Source organism: Theobroma cacao, chromosome 8, assembly GCF_053813885.1.
Source record: "Theobroma cacao isolate CCN51 chromosome 8, ASM5381388v1, whole genome shotgun sequence".
Classification (NCBI taxonomy): Eukaryota; Viridiplantae; Streptophyta; class Magnoliopsida; order Malvales; family Malvaceae; genus Theobroma; species Theobroma cacao.
Window position 1 is genome coordinate 37,955 of NC_142646.1, and position 19,514 is coordinate 57,468.

At 36.8% G+C, this 19,514-nt stretch overlaps 1 protein-coding gene and 1 pseudogene across 2 annotated transcripts; one reads left to right on the forward strand and one right to left on the reverse strand.

The window, feature by feature from the left end:
* Window positions 1–1,711: 1,711 nt before the first annotated feature.
* On the forward strand, window positions 1,712–4,383 carry LOC18591131 (D-3-phosphoglycerate dehydrogenase 3, chloroplastic-like; annotated as a pseudogene). Its single transcript, XR_016027820.1, has 6 exons — window positions 1,712–2,264; window positions 2,598–2,974; window positions 3,040–3,180; window positions 3,215–3,282; window position 3,367; window positions 3,499–4,383. The product of XR_016027820.1 is annotated as a D-3-phosphoglycerate dehydrogenase 3, chloroplastic-like (transcript).
* Window positions 4,384–5,678: 1,295 nt separating this feature from the next.
* On the reverse strand, window positions 5,679–7,679 carry ASPGB1 (N-terminal nucleophile aminohydrolases (Ntn hydrolases) superfamily protein). The gene is made up of 4 exons (XM_007017076.3): window positions 7,262–7,679; window positions 6,750–6,983; window positions 6,489–6,575; window positions 5,679–6,393 (listed from the first exon to the last, which is right to left on the reverse strand). Exons 1-4 carry the CDS (start codon window positions 7,421–7,423, stop codon window positions 5,899–5,901), a joined length of 978 nt encoding a protein of 325 aa, XP_007017138.1. The 5' UTR covers window positions 7,424–7,679; the 3' UTR covers window positions 5,679–5,898.
* Between the last annotated feature and the right edge of the window lie 11,835 nt (window positions 7,680–19,514).

A 19,514-nucleotide genomic window follows, 5' to 3' on the forward strand; every position in this document is an offset into this window, starting at 1 on the left:
TGAATCTGTCATGAGGCTTGAGAAATTTGCAGAAATTGTAATGGGTATTTGGAAGGAATATGAATGATCAAGAAAAGAAATCTAAAGAATCTCAAGAGATATGAACCTGGCTTTGATTCCATAAAAAAGGGAGAAGAAGAATCAGGAATGTCCCCTGAATTTCATTTCTCTAGAAAGTTACTTTTACAATTGTTTTTCACACTATTTATATACAGACACTACAACGAAATAACAGCATGCTAACTAAACTAACTTTAATAATCTATTTATAATATAAACATGATTAATTTATACTTAAGAAAAGACCAATACATAACTAAACAATAAAACCACCAATAACTGTTTTTCTGTAGCATGATATTAGTGGTTGAAATCCTAATATTCACAACTCAACATGGTAAATTCATGTTGCTAAATTGACATAATACTGAAGACAAAAAACTGAAAATAACCAATACATAAACTGCTACTTTAGACTAGTCACATGCTGTTGCCCGTGACCTCATTTCCACCCATTCAAAGCATCATCAAGCCATCATCCATTGAAGTTGAGATATATTCTAGTTTTAACAGTGCAGCTGATATAAGTAGTACGTATACAAAAAGACGGCATATTGTTTTTTATGGTATAATTCAACTAACACCTGTTTGTTTAATGTAAAGATGAAAAGCGCAGAAGACGGAAGAAAAGATAGAGAAAAATTGGGTCTTAGCTTTGAAAATTTTTTAAAGCACTAGTTTGGAGCAAGATTGATTGATTAGAAAAATAAAAAAAGGTAAACTGGGTAATTCAAAGGACAGCTTACCTACCCAACGTGTTGTGGTCCAAGATTCCAATCTTGTGTGGAATCATAATACTTTAGCAGCCGACATGATGAAAAGTGTCCTTTACTTCGCCCGCATTCAAACTAAAAGTCTACTAGGATTAGGATGTCTGTTGAAGACAACGGCAAGAAAAATACAGTATTTGCTCAGACTCCTTGATACATCTTTTCGGGAAAAAGCTGTGGACAAATTAAAGTAGAAATTAGGGCGGCTTAAAAAAAGGAATATCGCATTCATCAAGCACTTCAAAGAAATTAAGTCATTAATTCCAAAACTCAAATTATTATCATTCACATAATTAATTCATCTTTTATATTGACATTATTTGACCAATTAAAATACTGCTTATCTTGAATTTATATCCAAATTCATTTTGTTCAACCTCGACAAAAGTAGAATATATAATAAGAGAAGACTATTTTTCTTATGCATGGAATTTTTCATCCATCTTAAAATAAAATCCTATAACTCCAAACAAAACGAGATATAAAAATCAATTTCTAATTATAATGTTTAATTTCGATTTATTTGATTCCCAAATCAAACCACCGTGCATAATCCTCATTGGTAGGAATTATATATACAAGTATAGAAAGATGTTAAGTATCAAGGAACTTTTTTGGTTTATTAGACCAAAAAATAATTTAATACATTATTGGACCATCTTGTATTTGATTCTCGGGAACAATCAATCATGAATTCTTAACATATCTTTACAGAATATACAAATTTTAATCACAATAATTAAGTGAATGCCAAACTTTTTTCTTTTTTTTTACCTGCTATTGATTTTTCTTTTCAGTTTGACTTAAACCTCATTAAAAATTGACACACAAAGTTTTATCTATACTGTAAACAAGACCGTCAACGTGTGAGAGAAAGCCAGCGAGACAGAGAGCCACCAAAGCCATGTCCGCAGTATCTTCATGGAACCTCACGCTCTCTCCCAACAAAAATATCTCTCTCTCCTCTCTCGTGGCGCCCGTCTCTTCACTCTCGCGCCATCTTTCCTCGCTGCCAAAAACCCAGAACCCTCATAGTCGTGGCCACAATCTTGAAGGCCAAACCCACCGTCCTCGTGGCCGAAAAGCTTGGTGACGCAGGTATTCAACTACTTAAAGCTTTCGCCAATGTGGACTGCTCTTACAACTTAAGCCCGGAAGAGCTTTGCACCAAGATTTCGCTTTGCGATGCTTTAATAGTGAGAAGTGGAACCAAGGTTACTCTGGAAGTGTTTGAGTCATCAGGCGGGAGGGTCAAGGTTGTGGGTAGAGCTGGTGTTGGGATTGATAATGTCGACTTACCGGCTGCTACGGAACAAGGGTGTCTCCTGGTTAATGCGCCTACAGCCAATACCATTGCGGCTGCGGAGCATGGGATTGCTTTGCTCACTGCTATGGCCAGGAATGTTGCCCAAGCTGATGCTTCTGTTAAAGCTGGTTTGTTGTTTCTATAAATTGCATTGCGTCTCTTTTTTTGGATTGGTTTATCGGGGGTTTGTTGTTTTTTTAATGTCATTTAGGCATTTCTTCAAGCGTATTTGGGTGTTGCTATCAACAGAAAAAAATGTTTGGAAAGTTTAAATCTGAAAATGAAAATACAAGAAAGAACGAATGACTTGAAAGTTAAAAATTTTGCTTTGTTCTTTTTTTTTTTCTAATATGAGTAAGTTGAGCGGTGAATTGAGTTTGTGGTGATACGAAGTTGAAGGCTTTAATTTCAGTGTTGCTAATTTGACTTCTTAATGCTAAGTAGAAGTTTGGTCTGTCCAGGGAAGTGGCAGAGAAATAAGTATGTAGGGGTATCCGTCGTGGGGAAAACACTGGCTGTAATGGGGTTTGGGAAAGTTGGTTCAGAAGTAGCTAGGCGTGCTATGGGACTTGGCATGCATGTAATTGCACATGATCATTATGCTCCGGCAGGCCGTGCTCGTGCAATTGGAGTGGAGCTGGTTACCTTTGAAGAAGCATTGTTAACTGCAGATTTTATCTGCATGCACATGCCTCTCACCCCTGCTACATCAAAAATGTTCAATGATGACGCTTTTTCTCGAATGAAGAGAGGGGCTCGAATTGTCAATGTTGCTCGTGGTGGAGTTATTGATGAGGAAGCTCTACTACGGGCCTTGGATTCTGGGATTGTTGCTCAGGTTTGTGCGTATAGTCAGTTATATACTACATAGTTGGCGAGTAAATTAATGTTGGTTTTGTGCAGGCAGCACTTGATGTGTTCACAGAAGAGCCCCCTCCAAAAGAAAGTAAGTTGGTACAGCATGAAACTGTGACTGTAACTCCTCATCTTGGTGCTAGTACCACGGAGGCTTCGGTATATGCTTGGCCATCTATTTTGGCCTCTGTCCTTTTACTTCATCATATCTTTGGCTTTACAGCCTTATGATGATTGTGTGATCAGGAAGGTTGCTGCTACAGCTGTAAATGCCCCCATGGTCCCTGTTCAGTACCATCTGAAATTTTAAGTTATTCTTGTATATACTTTCTATTTGGATAATGATGGTAATTGGGCTACCCTGTCTGATTTCAGAGTGTTGATAATTGATCTTACTAACATAATGCAATCATTGATAACTTGATGGAGCTAGTCAACAATTTTCTTGGATGTTAATCTTTGTTTGGCAATCATGTGCATTTCAACGTTTCTTGTTTTAATTCACAGGTTCAGTCAGAACTAGCACCATTTGTTGCACTCACTGAGAAGCTGGGCAGATTGGCTGTGCAGTTGGTTGCTGGTGGAAGCGGTTTGAAGTTTGTCAAGGTGACTTATGCATCTGCTAGAGGTCCAGAAGATCTTTGATACTCGGCTGCTACGAGCTACGGTTACCAAGGGTCTGATTGAGCCTATTTCTGGTGTTTTTGTCAACTTAGTCAACGCTGACTTCACTGCTAAAAAGAGAGGACTTAATTTAACGGAAGAGCGTATTGTGTTGGATGGTTCACCTGAGAATCCACTCGAGTTCATTCAGGTTCAAATTGCCAATGTGGAATCTAAATTTGCTGGTGCAATTTCTGACTCTGGTGAGATTACAGTGGAAGGAGGAGTGAAGGATGGAAAACCCCATCTGACCAAGGTTGGATCCTTTGGTGTCTGTGTAAGCCTGGAAGGCAGTCTTATTCTCTGCAGGCAGATTGATCAACCTGGTATGATTGGAAGGGTGGGCAGTATACTAGGTGAAGAATTGCACCCAGGAAACAAGCTGTAATGACCATTGGTGTGGATAAGGAGCCCAGCGTAGACGCATTAAAGAAAATAGGAGAAATTCCAGCAATTGAAGAGTTTGCCTTCCTAAAGTTGTTATATAGTCGATACCATCATGCTCGGGTCTGTTTATTACTAATTTGGGCACTGTTCTGATTGAATTCCAACCGCTTTATTGGTTGGATTGTCAAATACCTGAAATTGCAGGTAGGTGCCTTGAAATGTTCCCTTTTCACTTAAATTAATATTTCTCCTACGCTTGTTGAGTAGTGTGCTCTGGAGTTCATGAGGAGCACAATGTGGAACACGTCTATCAAAATTTACTGTCAGGAAGTTCAGCATGGATTTTGTTGCTTTATCAAGATTTTACATGCATATTGCAGATGTGCAACTCACATTACGCAAGCCTAAACCCAAGTTCTAAGGTACTGTAGAAGCAACTAGCACAATCTTTGACTAAATTTGGAATCTCGAGTTTCTATTCCCTAGGCTCTTTTGGTAGCTGTCCTTTTAGCGTGTGGAATCTGGACACAGTCATATGTGGCAAATTTGAATCTTCGATTAAGATATAATTTCTTTTCTTTTGTTTCGTTTGTTGGATTCGATAGATGCAATGCAAGCAACGGGTGGAACAGGGGCACTCAAGACGCGCCAGAGTAAGAAACGAGGCACGTGTCCAACAATTTGGCACAAATTGCCACCGCATGTCGCACATGAACGTGTCCCAAATGAACATTGAACGGGCTATTCCAGTAAATAGCAACCTTTGGGCAGCAGAGAGTCCATATTCATCCTTGTGTTTGACATCTTGTTTCAAATTAAAGCTTGCAACATGGAAACAAAGGTATATAATTGGCTCCCCTTCTTTAGTTTTCCTTTGGTTGATAGATACTCAGGCTCTCAGCCAGCATACATTTTTAGCAGGGAACCAAAGAGATCAATGAACAAGGAGCAGTAGAAACCAGGGTGGAGACTGCAGATATACAAGCACCGCCGGGGGAAAACAAAGAACCCAGGATGAAGGACATGGAAGTGGTACACTTGACTCGCAATTCTGGCAACGAGGGTGGTGTCTTGGCTGGTTTAGCTGAGGCAGTAGCAAACGCCTTTCACTCCGCCAAGGATGCCATTTCAGGCCGTAGTCACGGTAGTAACAAATGAGTGATTACATGTTTCCACCCGGGATCATCAATTATGTATGCCTTTGAGGTAATAAATAAACAAGTTTCAGTACATGGAAATGACCATAGAAGGGGGTAAATTTTAGTGGTTTCAACTTTCAATTTTGAATACAATATGATAATATTAACCAAGGGGTCATAATTGACGCATGAGAGAAATTAATATCTCACTACTTCACATGGCCATTCGTTTGTCATGTGAGGTCGGCCATTTGAAGGGGATGGGTATTTCTAAGTGGCCGTTTTCCTTGGACTACAGCTGACAGAACCAGAATACAATTAGGGTAACTTTCGAAGGCAAGACGAATATTTAAGGTACATTTTTGGCTGTCCCACTCAAGATTCCCTCCAAGATTTAAGTCCATTTCCCTTCATTTTAAGGTAAAAAAGAATTGCTACTTTAAAGGAAAAAAATGTCTCGTACGCACAAGGATCTGATGGCAATAGTAGACAAAAGTCTAAAGCACCAACATGTCATGATTGATTGATATATGATACTAGCAAATTACAGTCCCAAAAGATTGGTCCTAATTGATTATTATTCGGGCATTTCAGTTACACAGTGCTTCACTTAATTTTGACCAAACAAGAGATACTGAGGAGTACATGAGCAAAATCACGGAAAGCAAATTCCCCTTGGGCCGCCTACTGCTAAAGGTTTAGCGCAAGCCGAGGACATTTACCACACACCAACCTCCATGAACCCATCCTCAGTGGCGCAGCCTCTGAACATCCCAGTGGTGTTAAACCCACAAGCTACCTCACCATTCTTTGACACAGCAATCAGCCCAGCTTTTCCTTCATCCAACCTATTTTTTATCACATAATCCACCGCCTCATGCAGATTCAACCCTTTGTATTCCATCACTGCCGCTACTTCCCTAGCCAGGGTGCTGCGGATGATCGCCTCTCCTTCCCCAGTGCATGACACCCCACACAAGTCGCATGCGTAGGTTCCCGAGCCTATGAGGGGCGAGTCACCGATCCTTCCCGTCATCTTGTTCATGAGTCCACCAGTGGAGGTGGCTGCAGCACACCGGCCTTCCTTGTCAACGACCACGCACCCAACCGTCTCTGGAGCATAAACGCTGATCGGAAGCCCGTTCATCTGCAAGGGACTGTCCATAGCTGCGCCGGCGCCGCAAGTGCCAATAGTTGGGATACGGTAATCAAACTGGTCAAAGGACAAAACCGAGTAAGACATGGTCCCACCACGTGACTTGCTGCATCAATGTCATTTCATGGAAATTAATGGGAAATCAAACGTACCAGGATTGAGTTTGCCTCTTTTGCCAACTTAAGCATCCCCACATTGTCTTCCGTAATGAAGTATTCATTGTCCACCAACTCCACGCCCTGCACAAAATCCAACCCATTAATTAAAAATATAAAGAGCAAAAGAGAAGAATCTAAACTTTCCTGTCACGCGTCAGAACATGAAAGCGTGTGGCTAAGCTATTCAACACGTGGATAACGGAATCCAAGATTCCGTGGGTTTGGACAATAAGGGCTAAACTGGTAAACTCAAACCTGATTCCTAGCGAACTCCTCGGCACCCGAGAAGGCCAGATAAGAATGTGGTGATTTATCCATGACAAGTCGGGCAAGAGAGACAGGATTCTTCACCGTAGTTAAACCCGACACAGCACCACATCTCCTCTTTGGTCCGTCCATAATGCTGGCTTCCATCTCCACGGTTCCATTCTCCGTGAGAGCAGATCCACGCCCGGAGTTGAACAAAGGATCTGTTTCCAGTTCTCTCACCTAAACCAAAACAGAAGCCAATTTTATCATTCCAGAAGAAAACGACATCAACAAAATAATCTCTCCCATTAACATATAAACTAATATCGTCACCATCATCGTTTTTCTCCAATAAAAAATAAAGTGAAAAACGATGTCTTTGCGTTTTCTTCATATTTAATACGGTAAACATGATCAAAGCAAAAAATATTACGACATTAGAATTTCATTAACTGAATATACAAGGGATGGAAAAATAATGAAACGAAAGGAATTGAAAATAAGAAAAAGGGACATACGACGAGTTCTACGACGTCAATGGCGGGGAGATTAGAGCGGAGAGCAGAGATGCCAATATTAAGACAACGTGTGAGGAGTCTTTTAGCCTCCTCTTGCCTTTCTTTAGGGAGGTTTGGGTCCACACCAGCGCCACCATGCACTGCGATAGCCCAGGCTCCCATTTTTCTCTCCGTCTCTTTTAACTCTCTGCCTCTCGCTCTCGCTCTCGCTCGCTTCTATGAGCCCACCTTACTACCCTAAAACTAACACCTTGGTCCCTTTTTATAGACTCTCACGGACTTGAACCCTCTTAGAGTTGAATTTTAATGTAAATTTCAAGTTCAGTTGTAGAATCAGGGTAGGAGGAATCTATCTCTTTTTCTGGTCTCTTCCCTCTATTTCTCTTCTCTCTATTCCGCTTGTTTTCGAGGAGAGCAAGGTCATTTATGAGGTTTTGTCAATAATAGAAGCATGGGACACACAACCCTTTTTATAAGGTGTTTCTTAAATTTTTACTATTCTGACTTTTAGGAATTTACCATCTTGCCACTTTAATTTTTTTTTCTTTTGTTCTTATTTGAAGTAAATACGACAGCATAATAAATAATTTAACTCCAACACCTAATAAAAACAAAGTAAAAGGATGCGAGAGAGAAAGAGAGAGAGATAATATATTAAATTATTTAAAATTGGGTTTTAGATTGTCCTATACTTTGATATGATTTTTTTGAATAGATTCTTGTATAGAGAGTTGGGGAAGACAAAAGAAAATTGTATCGAGTTCCTCCCAAAACTTGTCTACATCGCTTATAATTAATCATTTCTAGCCACATACCAGGGGAAAAAAAATTAAAGCTACTCCTATTTGCAAGGATTAAGATGTCTAATTAATTTGAGAAGCACTCATTTCCATGAGGTTGTCCATTAGACTAACTAATGATTTTTGCTTTTTTATGTGGGATTTGCATCACTTCAAGGTTGGAAGTGAGAAGGATATGACAGAGAATACCTAGTTTTCAGAATAGTTATGGGAATTGGGAATACAAGGAAGAAGCTACAATACAAAAATTGATGATTCCACCTTTGATTCATCACGCCATTTAAATCACCCAATACCAGCAAGATTTAGCATTAATTGCCTTTAATTTGAATTTATGACTCCTAAAAAATATTCCCATTTAGGAGGGACTTACGTGCATGTATCGGTTCTTTGTTGGTATACGAAGTGTGTAATAATTTGGTTGAATGAAAAAGGACAATCATCATTAAAAATAAATCAATTTTAATTTATCACATTTAATTAATTAATTAATTGAATTTCAACTTGTACTTATTTGTCTGCCTTAGAGTTCTTGTTTAGAATAAGTACCATTTAAAGAAAAGTTAATCTATGAGGTTTAATAAAAATGTAAAACCATGTAAATAAGAGTTCTAATAAGATCATAAGAACTTAGGTCCGCGACTTCTACAACAATACTTTTTTAAAAAATTTGACATGAGCAAAATTTTAATATTTTAAAGACATCTTGACAGCTAATGTATAACTAGTGTATAGTATTTTTATTTTCAATAAAAAAAAAAAACGTTTTCCATCAAGCCAAAATTTGAGCAGGCTTGATAGGGTTCGTGCATTGCTTAAGCGAGTTTGCTACTTCTAACTCCAATCTTCCTAATTTGAATAAAGCTGACTACTTTAATTATTGATGATAATAAGTAAAAAAATTAAATAAGAAAAGCCGAGGGAAAGGGCGGCCATTTGGCTTTAGCAGGGTTTGAAAACAGAGAGGCCAACAAACAAGCAGAGAAAAGCCCTGGTTTTAGGTTCAAACTTTCAAGTGGTCTAGCTGACCTTACCCCACGTTCTCTAATTATATAAAAGCCAACCTGCTAGGTTCAGGGTGGCTGGGTATAGGCGGCGGAAAAGTAAAAGTCTTGCGGGTCCCATGGTGGCTGGCTCCTGAGAGTGGGGGTTTCTATTCTAATGCGAATAAATAAATCATACTCATCACCATTATCATCATCATCATCATCATAATAATATGATAACAAAGATAAGATTGGTGATTGGTTAGATTTGCTTAAGATTGATGACTAATTTATTATATCATCGGATATGTGCATAGACCGTACACATACCTAATTCAAACGTTACTCAAAACAAAAGGAAATCAAATACAGATCAAAGCGTACATTTGACAGCCCAGAAAACTGTAACAGAAAGGGACGGCACGTCAGCTACACGATGTCTCAGTGTTCAGCTTCCTGACTAAACGCAGACGATAGACATCAAATTTTAGACTTGATTTGGTTCCTTTGCACGTAATAGATTAAATTCTAGGACTTATGGTTGGAATTCTTTATTCTGTTTTACAAGTAATATAAGGTTTGTTATGCGAAAATTATTACAATTTGGTGTAATTAATGAATATGTGAACAGGGATAGGCGGAGATCGTACAGCAAGTATGCCGGAATATTTTGCTCCTAATTCTGACCGCCTGAGGAAGGTCCGTTGAAAGATCAGTTTCACATGCCCTTTTTGAGTATGCCATTTTGGCATTTTTGTCTTTTCCTTTTGTTTTCCGCTTTATGGAATATAATACGAATGCACACTACCTTATAATTACAACCAGAATTTTAGCTACTCTGCATGGATGGCAGGAATATGTGAAAATGGATGGTATCCACTTTGTGGTGTGTATATGAATGCAATCTACTAATCTAGTTAAGGATGAGGTTCTAAATTTGTAGTGTTCATATCCTTATCCAAATCCGAGAGAAAGAGTAAATTTGTTATCCATTTGTAATAAAAAAAAAAAAGGTGTACAGTCTATAATCAACATAATATATATAAGGTCATATTTCACCATGAGGGGCCAAAAAATAGTCGTTTATTTGTCATAAAATCTAGCCATTGACCAACACAAACTCTCTCTCCATCATCTCCTCAATGTATAAGGTCTCCTAGTTGCCCACCTGCCCCAAATTTGGAAATCTCCAATGAACCCAAACTGTTCATGATCAGTTGTCTTGTCGTTGAAACTTGAAGCACTTGGAAATCTCACAGCCCATGTTTCCGTGAATTGTGACCAATTTTCATGTTGGAGAAAATTTCGAAGTGGCATACTATATATAAATCATCACCCATTGACGAGTAGTGCATTAACCAAGCTAAGCCAAAACCGACCACATAAATCCTATAATTGGAAACTAGCATATTGGAGTGTGGCGTGAAATTTGAGTCCCTAGTGGCACACAACTGTTTTTGTAGTAATAGTCAATGGAGCATCAAGGGGTGACTCAAAGCACAGTAAAGTTTCTTGGATGTTTGAAGTTCACGTGGGCCATCAAACTCAAGAACATTAGGACCTCAAGAACACGGCCATGTTCTTCTTCTTTCTTTTTTATATATAGCACGTTCCAGTTTTTTTTTTTCTTTTTTCTGCGAAGAATCTCTAGTTCTACAGCTATTCCAAGAGAATTTACTACATGTCAAAACTTAAAATTAATTTAGCCACACTGTCAACTTCAAAAGATACGTTAAAGACGCAATCTTGGGCTAAAACTTGATGCAAAGGTCGTTGTGTGGAGTGATGAGGAGCCCATGGCACCAAAAGAGGTGATTTATTAGGAAAATGATATGCAACAGTTGAAATGCATTGAATTGGGAAAAAGATAGTGGCAGCCACAAGTGTAAAGTTTGATAGCGATTTGTACTGAACATCCATGTACTCCCTTTGATCTAAGACCTCAAAACGACTTTGCCTGTTCTCCGTAGTCAATAGTTACGCAAGCGGTAAAAAGGAACAAAACCACACAATTGAATAATGGAGTTAAAACCGTAAAAGTAGCATTGTTGATGCTTGCATGAACGTAAGAAAAAGCATGAGGTCCAAGTTTGAGTTGATTAAAATCAACAATGGGTTACTATGCAGATCGCATAACCAAAAACTTTTTTGACAGAGAGCCAGAGCCAATGATACAGAGGCGTGCTGCATGGTGATGGCCAAACAAAGGAGGGCAAACCCGTCAAAAAGGGATATGGTGGCCGTCACATCTTGCCACAAGCTCTTGGAATCTTCAAGATTCTTTCTTTCTCTCTCTCTCTCCAATGGAAAGGACACAGCATTGTGCGCTCCAAAAGATTCGCATCACGGGTTGGTGTCAGTCGGGATCTCCACTTCTCCCGCTTGGGACATTGCCTGCAAAATCACTCAAACTTCATAATGTACTTTTGACTCTTTTGTACCAGTCAGCAGGAGTAGTTGATAAGACTTGTAGGGAGGCAACATTTTCTTTTTAATTTTGGGTCATTTGGTACTCGTCTTATTAGATTTGTGAAAAATTAAGAATAATTGATGACACTAGTCAATAACAACCCTAACCTTGTGGACGTGAGTATAATTAACAAAGCCATTATCTATAATATTTTACTCACAAATCAATGACATGCGTTTTTATTTCCTTTTTATTCATAAATCAATTATGATTTAAAAGTCTTTTTTTCTTTTGTCAGGCCGATTTTCAGGCCAACGGGAGTCGTGGATAATTTTAGCTCGAGACTTTCGCTGACATATCGGTAGTACGGTCAATAAAATCCATCTCTCAAAAAAAAATCTTTTAGAATAATTCCTAAATCACAACAAAATTAAAATTTTCATTGATAGTATAATCCTCCACAAAAGAAATAAACCCACTTAAATTGAACACAGAAACAATCGAAAAGGAAACCACAACCAAAATTGAGGTAAAGCGAGTTGACTCACTTACTCAAATTAATGCAATTACCCTAAAATCAAACAATTAATGAGACTCTCCAAGGATTGCAGCTCATAACAGCAATATCACAAACACATCAAATGCACAATCATAAAACTACTCGCCCATGTTTCCATATCTCTCCTCTTTCCGACTTTGATGAATTGTTTTGTTTCCCCTCAACCAACATACAACGCATCCTAATGTTATCACTTGGTCATTCTCAATGTTAAAAAGTTCTAGTGAAGATCGAATTACTCGGTATACATACGTAAGCTGTCATAAAACGGGACATAGTGATATAAATAAGTAAAAGCAAATGTGTTAGGAAGTGGTGGAGAGAAAGATTGAAACAATTGGTAGGTGCTGTGGCAGATGATGACAAAATGTAGAGCATAGGGGAATGGCAAAGTAAGACGAAGAATAAGACGAGGAAAGACCTCAGTAGGAGAGAATTTGAGAAAAGATGATTGGAGAGGATGTTGTCCATTTGAGCAAAAAAACGTCTCCAAATGAATTGACAAAACTTCTATATAAACTAAGTAGGAGCAGTTATTCCGTAACACTTACTGAAAAAAAAAAAAAACACACTCCAATGCGCATAATGAGGGGTAGGAGTTTTCTAATAGATATGTTGAGGTCACTAATGGTAATGTGTGTCACTTGTTTTTTAGGGGAGGGAAAAAGCAAAAACCACTCATAGTTTAAACAAAAAAAAAATTAAATTGAAGAATTTTTAACTATTTTCATATTTGAATCATCAAATCAAAATCTTATAAATTTTTTAAAATAAAATTAATTCATGAATTTTGACATACATTTGCCTGGATTTCCTTTCATTGTTTTCATGATAATATAATTATACATTTTACTCATTTTGATGGCTTTCAATATAAAAATATAATTTATAAATAATTTTATATAATGTTAAGAAAATAATAAGTTAATAATAAAAAATAATGTATTTGAAATAATAAACCAAATCATATGCTAGTTTGTCCGTTCTAAAATATTCTATCACCGAATCTCTAACAACCAAGAAACACTTGTGCAAAGGTAAAAGTGTTGGCTCATTTCTGATGGCATAAATTTCAAAAGACAATATATGCCCTCAATGAATCCTCCGAGAAACAGCCTCGTACCGCGAAAAGCAAATTCTGAGCATCGACAAGTGGCTTGGTTGTGATCCATATATTTGCAGGGAACCAAATGTGGATTTTAAATTGATGGATCACATTGGGTGTCTGAAAGGTAGCCCACCACTAGTACCAGAATGGTTTATGGATGGAAAAGAGACGGTTCTTATTGCATTGGTTTTCAAGAATATTCAAGTTTTCAATGTGTGAAATTCGTGATTGAAAAATGCTGTACATGCAGCATGCTTTTAATTTTAAGGTGACCCAAGAAAATGCTGTGGTTGTCACGTTTTGTCTGCATGAGTTATTATTCAAAAATTAAAATTAAATATGGAGGTCCCCATGGTACGGGAGCTAACGTTCGTGATTGTGATCAATCCATCTTTCGTGAGTTGTCACAGTTGTACATGTTGGGATATTTTAATCCCCCTGTTTCTGGTTACAAGCTTTTTGTCCATAACAAGACTCTTCTGTAATACTCACAAGGCTAATGTGTTATCAAAGTAACGAAGTAATCGTCTTACATAATTAATAAAATAAAATAAAAATATATCTACATTTACAAAATGCATAAATAATCGTTTTCAATTCAAACGGTTAAGTTTTTATACTCACATATAATGACAGAGGTATACTAGTCTTATTAAATTAGTATACTTTAATTTTACTGGTTTACAATGACAACATATATCTTAATCTAAAATTAAAATATCTTTATTCTAGTCTAACTAGAATTAAAATTAAAAATTATACTTAGACTCATTTTCCCATCTCTCCAATTACGTTAATTGGGGGACATGCTTAGCATTTTTTTTAACTAATCTCTCCAAATTTTTATATAAATACTAGATGTTGACGATCACATGTTACGATTTTATTAAATTGTTAATACCAGTCCACGAATTCAATGAAGGGAATTTATCAACCGTTTATAAAACCAACTACGAACTACACATGATATTTCTATCACACACATTAAACGTTTTCTTTTTTCTTCTCTATTCAAGTTTCTCTAAATCATTATCAAAAGTCTAAATCCCAAATGTTTAGCTCAACGATATCAGTAACTTAAAACATAAAACAACTCAGATGAAGAGAAAATCTTATATGACGTAAAACTGTATTGTTACATAAGTAAATGATATATATATATATATATATATATATATATATATATAAAGTTAATTTTATTTATAGTTTAATTTAAATTAATTAATAATATTGTAATATAACCCTTAACTGTTATTATAGTCTAACAATGTAATAGTAGTGATATTTTATATAATTATCTTAACATTGCTAAAAGTGTTAAAAATTTACAAAAATATTTTGTATACAACCAATGGTGTTGCTATGATAAAAATTTGTTTAGAATACAAAGCTGTAATACCAGAATTTGGGGAAGCAAATTCGTTGTTTTCTTAAAAAAAGAATCCACTACTTATGAACCAATTACAACAATACATTTATATATATATAATTTGTTGACGGTCACACATATTTAACACTTTTTTTTTTAAGTCAAATTTCTCTCTGCCATTTCTTACCTCAATTCTAAAGATATACAAAATCGGTAGCGCTAAAAGTTTCAAAGTTTTAACAAAATATTTTGCATACAAGCGCATGGTGTTGTTTTAGTAAGTTTTTTTTTTGTCAGAAGTGTGATTTTATAATTTTTTTTAAATTAAAATTTGGAATATCAATGAAACGAGTTTGACTTTGATAAATTATGCTTATAATACCAGTAAACCATCCATGACTTGCATGAAGGAAATGCACAATTTTTTTTTTAATTAAAAAAAATGAATCGTTGTTTACAAAGCAAAGCATATTAAAACATATATATAATAAACCAGTATTAATTTGGTTGACACGGAAAAAAGAAAAAAGATATGGGTGATTAATCCTGGATATTTCCTTTTGTTGCTATCACTATCATTACTATATTTTTGGATCTGTTCATAGTCTTCAATAAGAAAAATGGTAAAACCAGGTAAACAACGAGAATTATCAAAGTAAGCCACTGTTAGCTTATTAGGCAGTAAAAACGTTAACTAAATAGAAAATATAAAGAGAGAAATGCTAAAAAAATTTCTATCCGATGGAATGTGACACATACATTCCATCTTTATCTAAAAATTTATATATATGGATATATTATTTACATGAAATGTCATATATGGATATATTATTTACATGAAATGTCACTACTTATTTCTCCACTTTCAAACATGTCTTTTTTTATATATATATTTGAAAAAGAAAATTCATATTGCTAGACTTATGATCACAATTATATAAAAATACTTTTATCACATATAGAAGCTTAATGTATGGAGTAGTTATATATTGATAAATATAACCCACATGTCCTACTACTAACTAAGGTTGAGTTTGGTATCAGCTTTATCGATCATAACCAACCTACTTTATTGTTGAGGAAAGAAACACAATTTCTTCCGCTCCCTTTCAACCAAGAAAATGCCGAATAACTCGTATTTCTGCTTTTTTAAGAAACTTTTGAAATGTCTAAATGTTATGATTTCAAATACATAAAAAGCATTTACAGATTTCAGTATAAAGCACCGTAAGCACAGTGCAATTTGTTTCCTTGTTGGTGTTGGGGTCGAATTCTTTCGTTCTGGATTACCCCTGGCTTTGGGCTGCTCTGCTCTAATTTTCAGCAAAGCTGCAACCAACCTATTTGTAGGCCACCCAACTAATCGGACCCAACCTCTATTTAGGTTGGGCTTGGGGGAAAAGCTTGTAACCTTAGAATTGAGTTTTTCTTTTACATCATGATGAAATGATACTTGATAATTTAATTAACTTGGATGGCAGTTTACATCATGAGGAACCCAGCCCATTCCGTCCTCTAGTTCAGGCTTGTGGAAGCAAGTAGCAACTCAAAGTTTTCTATGTTATGAGTTGAGATGCAGATGCTAGGTATGCCACTTGGGCCACAAGTTGAGCAAGTTATCGGTGGGATGGATATTTGGAACTTATTGTGATCCTGGCTCAAGTGCGACGAAAATACAATCATCAACTCTGAAGGGAGTTATTGGCAGTATTAAATGGTTTTGGGCCTGATCAGAATCACCTAAAAATCTACCAGTGTCTCTTTCTTTCTTTCTTTCTGCCTGTATCGAATCATTCTCACATACTGCTTGTCTTAGCTATAACCGTAAATAGCTTGAATTAGCTATAATTAACGCTCATCTCGTAAGACCCCACTGCGAATTTTGCAGGACCACTGTACGCCATTCACCGTAATGTCACAATCTGTCTAACACTAGATGTCTCCCGTTTGGCTTTTCTTTTGATGTTTTCCTCACTAGAGTGAGTGTTAGTCATTAATTTTAATTGCCCCAATTAGAAAAAAAAATATTTAAGAGAAATGTTACATTGTTCCAACTTCAAATCATCTATCTCATCTACATCTCTCTTTCATAAAAGTAAAAGCTCATCTTCTAATTTTAATCTACTTTCTCACATTTACCTTCTCGTCTCGGATAGATGACAGAGGGAAAAGATGTCCCCAATGGACCCCGTGTACGAGCCTGGCCCAATGGGTTGGCCAGAAATAATATAGATTGTCTTACCATATTATCTGTCCCCTCCATGCAGCACAGAATACAGATGGTTGATTAACATACAAAAAAACCTAAATGCAGTGCTGTCTTTTACCGTCAGAAGATTGATGAATGTTAAGTTTGGCATTACCTGAGATGGTGACACCAAAAATCAGACAGCCACAGCCACAGCCCATCGGATACTCATGCCGTGGTGCCCTCCACTTATCAACTTTCTTTCTCTCTTTCAGCTTTCTCTAGGGAAACCAAAAATAACAACCTTCAAAGAAAAACGAAAATAAAATATGTAAATCCCAAGTCTCTAGTTCAGGATAGAATTGTCAAGCATCCTCCACAATTACACCAGTCACGCATGGAATGTGCATCCCCTGGCTAGAGTGTTCCATTCCATTCCCCAACTCTCATTCGAATCTAGGCAAAACTAACATCCCACTAGAGTGGGCCTGCTCCACCAATATATACCCTGCCGGTCCCTAGTTATTTATTTGTTTGTTCGCTTTCTTTAAAGGGAGGTTATGAATATTTTCCCTGATTTCAAAACATTGCCTCAGTCATTACTGATACAAATTCTTGATTATTTTTTAATGCTGTCTACAGACTACAGCATGATAATGATTTAACATTTAAGTTTTGGCGCCAGTGGTTAATGTGTCCATTTCTTATCTTGTCTACATTAGTGTTTGATTCCAGGACTTTCGATATTGGTTCATCCAACAATACTCGCCAAGGTTTTGAGGTCCCCCAAGTTCGACCATATCCTGAAAAATTATGCACATTTTACATAAAGGGTCGAAAGAATTAGGTCTTATGTTAAGTATCGACACACTAATGGTAACTACTTACACAGTAACTGGCTTAAATCATTGTGACCTTTTGTTTGCAATGATTTCTGCAAATAATGAAATAATGAGCCGTCTACTTTAAGACTTTGTTCTAGTATAATCGACATATATGGTGAATTATTGACTTGCAATGGAACAGGAAAAAAGGCAAAAATTAATTGCAGAAAACAGAGAGAGCCAAAGTCTAGAATTGACAAACTTCTTTTACGGGACTGATAAGAACAGTAGATGCTGGCTGCATGTGCTTGCGGGTTTGCAGTTTACTCCAGCCTTCTTGAGGCCATCAAGGTCAGAATCCAATTTTTCTAGTCATTTTTTTTGGGTGGGGGGGGGGGGGGCGGGGGCGGGGAAGGGGGTTGGTGTGGTGGGGTGGGGGGTGGTGCTGCATTTTTCTGAGCCTAACCATACGGCATTAAATATTAGAATTAACAAAGTCTACCAACAAATTGTTTCTTTTAAAGTATAAATGAAAGGCTGTGCAGCATAGCCCCACTAGCATGCATGGTCTGAAAATGACCATAATCTTTACCCAGGCAAAACGCAGAGGAGTGATGAGTCAATGTCTATGCTTTGATGGAGGGGATGATCAGTTTACCTAACATGGAAGTGAAGCTGCTTCCGCAGTGAATAAAGCCCGGTTTGTTTAAGGTTTTAAAAATTAACACATTAATGCTGAATAGGTCAAAAGGATGAGCTTTGGGGGTTTAAAAGATACACAGTAAATGACAATGTCCATAAAAGAAGAGAAGATGTTCACTGGCACCAATTTTCTCACTCTTTTTTAATGATCACTAAACCATATCTTATCATTTGTCTCTCTATTTTTTATTTTTTATTTAAAAAAAAAACACTCCTTTTTCTTTTTGGGTGGAAATACTACTCCACAATTCTACACTGCTAACTACCAAAAGCAAAGAACAAAAGATCAACAAAGACATAACAAACAAAATCAAAAGATATTGTCCCCCAATTTCAACATTCTCCACCTTTCACCTTTTTGCCCCTTTTTTTGAGTGTGTTTTTGGTGGATCTAATCGTGTATCTAAACACCTTTTAGTCTTCTGTTTTTGATGGGGGCTAAATCCCTGTAATTCCTTTCTAGCTGATCCCCTTCTTTACCTAATTCCTCCGTACGCGGCCTTGCATTCTCCATTGCAACCCTGGCTCCAACCGTGTATCACGCCTCATAAATATATGTACATGCATATTAGGTCACATTATAAACACCTAAAAAAATGATTAGTCACAGTCACCATCGAATTTCCATGAAATTGACACACTTTGATGGTCCATAAATCTACAAAATCTCAACACTATAGTTTATCATTTTGTTATGACTTGTCTCAACAAGATTAGGAAAAAATGAAAAAAAGAACCAAGTTTAAGTATGATTTGTTGTAAGAGAAACGCAAATTGTTATTAGGGGCACCAATACACGCGAGCAAGAACTAATGATACGGTCAATATGTGCGGAAATGAACCAACTTTACATTATATATAACCCCGACATTCGCGGTGCATAGTATATATATATATATTGCTAGATCTCATGATATAACTCAGTTTTAAGCAATTTAGTAAGAAATCTAGAGAGCTGTGAATATTGTAAGTTTGAGATTAAAGCCAAGTCATGATTCCCCCTTTAGTTTAAAGTGGTAGAAAGCACATGCAAAACCTTGTTGCTGCTGTCTTTTCTGCATCTTCAACAACTTTGAACCATGATAGGTTTAGTCCATTGAGAAAGATGGAGGGAATTCGCAAGACTTTGGGTGGGAAAAATCTTAAAAGTAAATGATACAAATTGATCATGGAAATGCTCTACTAGTTTCACTCTCTTCTTTTTCAAGGTTATCAGGACATGTATGCTCATGGACATGCCTTTCGTTGTCAAAAGGGTAGCTCTCATTGACTTTGCCCATTCCATCTGCCCCTGCTGAATATTCAAA

Bases quoted from the DNA above. Each gene is read 5' to 3' on its own strand.
- ASPGB1 (XM_007017076.3), bottom strand. From the start codon at position 7,423: ATGGGAGCCTGGGCTATCGCAGTGCATGGTGGCGCTGGTGTGGACCCA. The intron at 6,576-6,749 runs GTTTGAGTTTAC...GATTTTGTGCAG, and splicing joins AGGAGTTCGCTAGGAATCAG to GGCGTGGAGTTGGTGGACAA. The intron at 6,394-6,488 runs GTACGTTTGATT...TCCTTTGACCAG, and splicing joins AAGAGGCAAACTCAATCCTG to TTTGATTACCGTATCCCAAC.